Source organism: Diceros bicornis, chromosome 28 (assembly GCF_020826845.1).
Source record: "Diceros bicornis minor isolate mBicDic1 chromosome 28, mDicBic1.mat.cur, whole genome shotgun sequence".
Lineage (NCBI taxonomy): Eukaryota > Metazoa > Chordata > Mammalia > Perissodactyla > Rhinocerotidae > Diceros > Diceros bicornis.
The window spans coordinates 42419434-42426141 of record NC_080767.1 but is presented as its reverse complement, the minus strand read 5'-3'; the positions used below and the strand labels follow the sequence as shown (position 1 = coordinate 42426141).

At 54.5% G+C, this 6708-nt stretch overlaps 1 protein-coding gene across 5 annotated transcripts; it reads right to left on the bottom strand.

The window, feature by feature from the left end:
* Positions 1-499: 499 nt before the first annotated feature.
* Positions 500-6702, bottom strand: ENTR1 (endosome associated trafficking regulator 1). Of its 5 annotated transcripts, XM_058524482.1 has the most exons (10): positions 6597-6702; positions 6363-6512; positions 5571-5639; positions 4705-4820; positions 3998-4405; positions 2891-2964; positions 2332-2443; positions 1955-2017; positions 1346-1485; positions 500-789 (listed from the first exon to the last, which is right to left on the bottom strand). In XM_058524482.1, the coding sequence occupies exons 1-10, from the start codon at positions 6664-6666 to the stop codon at positions 690-692; spliced, it is 1302 nt and encodes a 433-aa protein (XP_058380465.1). In that variant the 5' UTR covers positions 6667-6702; the 3' UTR covers positions 500-689. The 5 variants fall into 5 exon arrangements, with proteins under 5 accessions (XP_058380465.1, XP_058380466.1, XP_058380467.1 ...); XM_058524483.1 differs by lacking the exon at positions 5571-5639; XM_058524484.1 differs by lacking the exon at positions 6363-6512.
* Between the last annotated feature and the right edge of the window lie 6 nt (positions 6703-6708).

Here is a 6708-nt window from a genome sequence, read left to right as displayed (position 1 = left end):
TTCACTGTACAAAATGCCACTTGAAGCGTCTATCAAAACCCTCCAGCCAAAAGCAGTTTTTCAAATCTGAAGGCCCAGAGAGATGTATGTGTAGACGGCCTCACCCCACAGAATGCCTGTGCAGACCCTGGTCCCTGTGGGAGGACGGCAGCATCCACCATGTGGGGCGTCCGTGCTCAGGCCACCAACCACAGGAGCCACCCCTGTGAAGGCTGCCGGCGTGGACTGGGAGCCAGAGGGGCACTGAGCGACGGCGGAAAGGCACAAGTCCCCATCCAAGGCGACCACCAAAACCACGGCTCACTTAGTGTTTTTCTCTATTTACGAAGTCAAGGACGATCAAGCGAACTTATCTTACAAATAATGTTCTGGAATGTAATGGAAAACACTTATTACACAACTGCTGTTTTCATGTTTAGTAACTTTAAAAAATCACCGGCATTTATAAAAATGTCTTCCGATAACTTATTAGTCTGTAACGCAGCGGCGTTAGGGGGGGCGCTCACGCACAGGAGCTGCTCCTCAGGCGGAGAAGTAATACTGCTGTAGGTCATGAAATTAGCATCTCATGAGGAGTGTGTTTACTACGGGTGAGGCTGCATATTTAAAGACACAACGGCATTTTTAAATCCAGCGAGTAGTGATGTCAGGATGTAAACAGGCTGCGAGCTGGAGCGTTTCGGTGGTTCTCAAGGCTCCTCCTCCTCACCTTTAATTTCAGAAATTCTGTCTATAGATTTAAGGATTTCAGCAACGAGATTCAATGTTTCAGCTCCAGAAACCAGCTGCCTAAAATGAAAAGACAGCTATTACAGGCTGCTGCTACAACTCGCCAATAGCAGTAACAGAAGCATTAAAGCAAACAAGTTCCCGAGTGAAAAGCACCGATTTTTAACATCTTATATTTTCTCTGAAGAGACTCTCATACTTGACTCAGAACAGGCTTCGTTATTCCCTAGAAGTGCTCAGGCCGTGGCTGGACACGGCCGTCCTTGCAGAGCCCCACCCAGGAAGAGATGGACGATGGCAAATATTAATGAGGGCGGCAACTGACGTCTCCCCAGGGCTCCCCTGTGCCAAGCAGTACAGGGGCCTTCTTACAACAAGAGGGGATGTCGTTACTCCCCTCCACCCAGAACTCGGGTGTCGAGCAGGTGAAGGAGCAGGACTCAGGTGTGTCTGACGTTAACGTCCACACCTCCCAGTAAAGAACGGTCGTGGCCTCAGGGTTCACAGGATCCGCAAGCGCACCTCCCCCGGAGCCCCCGAGAACCACGCAGGGGCTGAGGGCCTCTCCGCCTCACCCCACACGGTGCCAGGGCCCTCAGCTCCCGGCGGCACTCACTTGATGGATGAGTGTGCGTTGTTCATGACGGCGTGGAGGTTCTGCAGGGCCACCTCGGTGTTCTGCTTCACCACCGCCAGGCTGGCGCCCTGGCCCAACCGCAGGGCTTCATTCTCCCGCCTGAAGTTCGAGACCTGCGCCTGGGGGTGGGAGCGGTGAAGGACGTTTATGGCTGAACAGGAGAGCAGCTAAAATGCAGTCCCACTGAAGCAAACACAGCACCCTTGGAAGAGCAACCGAGGGGTTGGGGCCACGACAGCAGGAACTCTTTCCTAACTGGGGGCTCCTGAGGGACATGGGCCTAACGCTGGTCCCTTGAGTTCAGTCCCTCCTCAGCACCGCTCTGCAAAAGAGAGATTCGTGCAAGTGCACGTACCAACCCAGACAACACAGTAAAGCCATGACTCTCTTGTTAAGCAGAAGAAACAGGACCAGGAGGACTGAGCTGTTTCCTTCCTTTACGGCCCGAGGGGCAAGCTCACGCTGTTGTGATTTTAGGTGCTTCATCTGTCAGGGGAGGGAAGAACCCCAGCAGAGGTTCTGTCATGTCTTTTCTGGAAGTCACTGGAATTTGCATGCACGTGACAACACTGAAGACCTTCTAATTACCTGGAGCAAGCTTACTTCCTGTTTGAGTTTCATAACGTGATTTTCTGCCTTTACAGCCCGTTTCTGTTAGCCAAAAAAAAACCATCACTGACATGGTGCTATGGAAGCAAGACACATCCCTCTTCCCGACCCTCTGCCCGCACCCAGGAGCACGGGCCAGCTCCCCCCAACCAGGCGCTCCACCCCCCAAGGTGGGCCCAGCCCTGGGTCAGAAGCCCATTGTGAGGGACCTCTTCCTGCAGAAGCTGTGCCCCCCACAGGTGCCCCCAGGACAGGGCTCGGCTACAACGCCCAGGGAGTGACACGCCCAGCACCTCACAATCTCCACCCGACAGCAGCTCTGCCCCCCGCCTCCAAACGAGGAGACTGTGTCCCACCGTCATCAGCTCCAGGTTCTGCTCCACCTGCTGAACCACGGACTCCAGATCCTGATAGTCACTTTCCTCCTTTATCATTTTTGCCTCTAATTTCCGCTCAAGGGTCCTCACCCTTTTAAAGGAAACACCCACGTTATGAATAACTCACATGACTAATTCTAAGAATCTTCTAAAAGGCATTGTAATTGGGTCGATGAGATAAAAACCACAAGAGCCCACTGTCTCAGAAGGAAGCTCTGGGGGGCAAAGGCCTGAGCTGGTACCCTCAGGGCGGGATCCAGAGCAGCTCAGGTCAAGGGCAGCAGCTCACGGTCAAGGGCAGCGGGGAGCCGACTGGTGGCTCTGCTGCTCTGTTATCAGGTGTGCTTGATTCTGGTCTAATGTTTAAAGTAAACTTACACAAAACACAAGAAACAAAACACAAGTGTTCGATACTGAGGATTCCACATACAATAAACCCCAGACTCAGTTCAACTCAGGTTACTTCGTGATGGTTCCAGAACTGACTGCTGTGAGTGGAGCTGTTTTAAACTGCAACCCTAACTAAAAGCTTACGTACATCTCTGTCTGAGTTTCAGAGAAGCTCTGGACCTCCGTCAGCCTTCTTCTTAGCTCAGCATGTTCATCTTTCAGCTGTAGAGAGAGAAAATCCTTATTAGAAACTCAAGGTCTTGCACTCAAAAGGGGTCTGCATGTCTGCAATTTGGCTCTGAGTCAACCTAGAGGCCACTCAGAGAACCACCGGGAACGAAGCTATCTATTTTTCAGAGGCTTATGGTCACAGACTCCAATTTTACTCACATCTTCTAACTCTTTTTTAGGTGATTATAACTTTTAAAAAACTTCCCTGGGCCGGCCCTGTGGCTTAGCGGTTAAGTGTGCGCGCTCTGCTGCTGGCGGCCCGGGTTCGGATCCTGGGCGTGCACCGACACACCGCTTCTCCGGCCATGCTGAGGCCGCCTCCCACGTACAGCAACTAGAAGGATGTGCAGCTATGACATACAACTATCTACTGGGGCTTTGGGGAAAAAAAAAATAAATTAAAAAAAAAACTTTCCTCTAGGGGCCAGCCCAGTGGCGTAGCGGTTAAGTTCGTGCGCTCCGCTTTCGCGGCCCGGGGTTCGTGGGTTCAGATGCTGGGCGTGGACCTACGCACCACTTATCAAGCCATGCTGTGGTGGCGTTCCATATAAAGTGGAGGAAGATGGGCACAGATGTTAGCCCAGGGCCAGTCTTCCTCAGCAAAAAGAGAAGGATTGGCAACAGATGTTAGCTCAGGGCTCATCTTCCTCACAAAAAACAAAAAAATTTCCCCTACTCAGAACACTTGGCGAGACATCCCTGCGCTGATGGCTGGAGTAGATCCTTTTCTGAGGGGCAGCCCTTTGTGGGGCTCATCTTTGCTCCAGTGTAGCCTAAGACAGGCCATTTCTCATAAGCCTTGCACGGTGCTTTTCAATTTGTTACGTTCACAGCATAATCGGGTAGCAGAGGGGAGAGCGCTTTGCACGGAGACTCCGCAGCAGGCTGCTGCACACATACTGGCTTGTCCTTGGAGCCCAAACCCCTGGCCATCAAGGACACAGAGGCTCCAGGTTTCCTCCGTGACACTGCTCAGACAGGAGCTGTTTACCAGGGCACCGGCGCACAGCCCCCCGGCACTTACTGCTTCGTAACTTATCTGCAGCGTCCGAAGGTGCCTGTCTCCCAGAGACTCTTCATGGGCGGCAAAGTCTGCACTGGGGCTCCCCGATGGAGAAGCGCGGGAGTCGGAGTCACTGAGTGTCCAGGGGGGCAGAGACTCGGGCCCCACCAGCTCCGACGGGTTGGAGAAAAAGGAGACGTATGTGCTGCAGGGCGACATGCTGGCAAGCACCCTCGAGGAGTGGGTCTGCTCCACAGCAGACGGCAGGTAGGCCCCGTTCCACCCATCGTCCTCATCCTCGTCCTCGTCCAGGAGATCACCAGCCCCCGTCGGGTCTTCAAAGAACGGCTGCTGATATTCCAGGCCGTACGCCCCGGTTTGAGAGGCTGGGGAGTCGCGGTCGCGTCCCAGTGAGTGCCTCGGGGTTTCCTAAAGGAAACAGTGGGAGGAAGGCTCAGGCCCAGGAGCCACTGCAGGCCTTTCTTCCTAGATGTTCAACACTGGAACATAAGAAAGGCCTCATGTTGTCCACCAGGAGAGACGAGAGCCAGGGAGGATCCCAACAGCTTCTTAACCCACACAATTCCTCCACTAGCATTAGCAGCGGCCTCGCGCTGCCCCACAACTCTTGCACCATCTTCTCTAAAGGAAGGCTGCAAATCAGAAGAGAGACGTCTTCTGGAGGACTTTCCTGTCTCAAGTCACTGCAAACAACTCCTCAGATTTACCTTTGAATGAATCCTGCTGTTGGTCGTGTCCTCTTTTGACAGGCCAAGGCTCTTAGTTTTCAGAAACTCTTTAAAGGAGAATGGATTTGTCTCTTCAAGATCATCAAGTTTATCATCTGAAATAATAACAAACATCACAAATGCAAAAAGTCCTGCGAAGGTCATTAAAAGGGAACTTTCCTATTCATTTCTCTTTCCAGAACACGATCACATCTAAAATTGGGAATGCCACCTCATCATTCCACCAGAACTCAGTGACAATAGGAAATGAGAAAGCTGGCCAATAAAACAGATCTGCTTCTGCATTCAAGACAACCCTTCCCGTTCCCAACCCCTTGGTTCCCACGCCTTGCTGCTCAGGGGAACCACCGGGGGGTCATCAAGACTACCACGAGCCTCTGCTCCCACGCAGGCCGACTGGGGCACCGCCTGCCCTGGGGGTGTCCGGGCTGCAGTGGTGCGGCCCAGTTGGGAATCACTGCTCCACCTCTATCCTCTTCCTTCTTGCTCTCCCAGTACCTAACCGCCACCCCGCAGTCTTTTCGGCCCCCCAGTGAACCGAGACCAGGTGCCAACTTTGTGTCAAGTTGGCTCCTGTACTCCCAGCTCCTGCTGTCCCCTCAGACCCCTCAGGTGTGACTTCCTGCCCCCTGGCCATCCCTCACATCTCAGGTTCTCTAGACCTTGTGCTCTCCTTTCTTCTCCCCCAGGGTCAAGATTGAGTTCGTGGGATTCTACCCCCACCTGCTCTTTCAGGATCCAGGTACCGGTTATATGCTGTCAAACTGACAACCCCGCCACCGGGCACGTGCCCGGCACTGAGTGTCGGACAGAGAGAAAAAGAAAGGATTACTGAACTACTCTACCTCCAAAATGTGTCTCCTGGGCTCCCGATGGACCTTGCTTAGTACACTTCCCCTTTCCAAAGCCAAAATCTGCAGAGAGACATTGTCACCTCACTGTGATCATGGTAATCCTTCATGACCACAACGTTTTTCTCAACATGTGGTCTCTACTGGTGTGGTTCTCGTAGCCTGGGGAACTTCTAAAACACCAGCCCCCAGGCTCCTGCCCAGGGAATAGTCTGATTTGCATGGGCTCCGGCATCTGTGACTCTGAAAAAGCTCCCAGAGGTGTGGATGCCCAGGGGGGCTGTGCACATCCTCCTCTGTCTTGTGACAGCCCCTGAATGCCCTCGTGGGTTGCCATTAGCCTCTCAGACCCTGACGTAACCACCTAATCCCTCGCTGCACACCCTGGATGCAGCTGCTCAGGAGAAATGAGGATGAACTAAAGCTGGCACTGCCGGGCCGTGGTGACCGGAGGATTGCTCCAGCTGTTTCCAATCACCAACTTCTGAATGAAGGCTCCCTTGCCCTCCTCCCCACCATCTGGAAGGAGGAGGTGGTTTCCTGTGCTCCCACTGGACATACCTCTACTCCGGCACCTACCAGCCTGTATTGGAACTGTCTGGGGGCGTCTCCCCAAGACCAGACTGTGAGCTCCTAGCGGTGGGACCGCTCTCCACCTCTGTATTCCCAGTGCCCGGCACACAGTGGCGCCCAGCGCTCACCGCTGGGTCAAGGGATGAGCTAACGCTACAGCAGAGTTACCTACAGGTGGTGCCGGCACCCGGGTCCTTGCGGCTCGTCTCTCACCTGTGTCTCCCACGGAAGCTAGCACCGGACTGGGCACATAGCACATAAACGTCGGCCGAATGCCGAAGAAGTGGGAGTCCAGGTCCCCGCCACGGGGGCGCTCACAGTCTAGCTGGGGGAGACAGGACCGGCGCTCAGAGAACGCTGGAGCTGTAATAAACAGGGGCGACTCACCGTGGCCCGGCCCTCCCCGCCTGGTCCTCCCCTCCCCTGCCCTCCCGGGCCCCGGCTCACCGTCCGGAATGACGAGGCTCCGGGCCCGGGACAGCGGGGGGACGCCCGGGCGGCGCGCGTAGCCCGCCATCGCCGCGGGCCCAGCCGCGCCCGCCCTCCCTAGCCCGGCAGC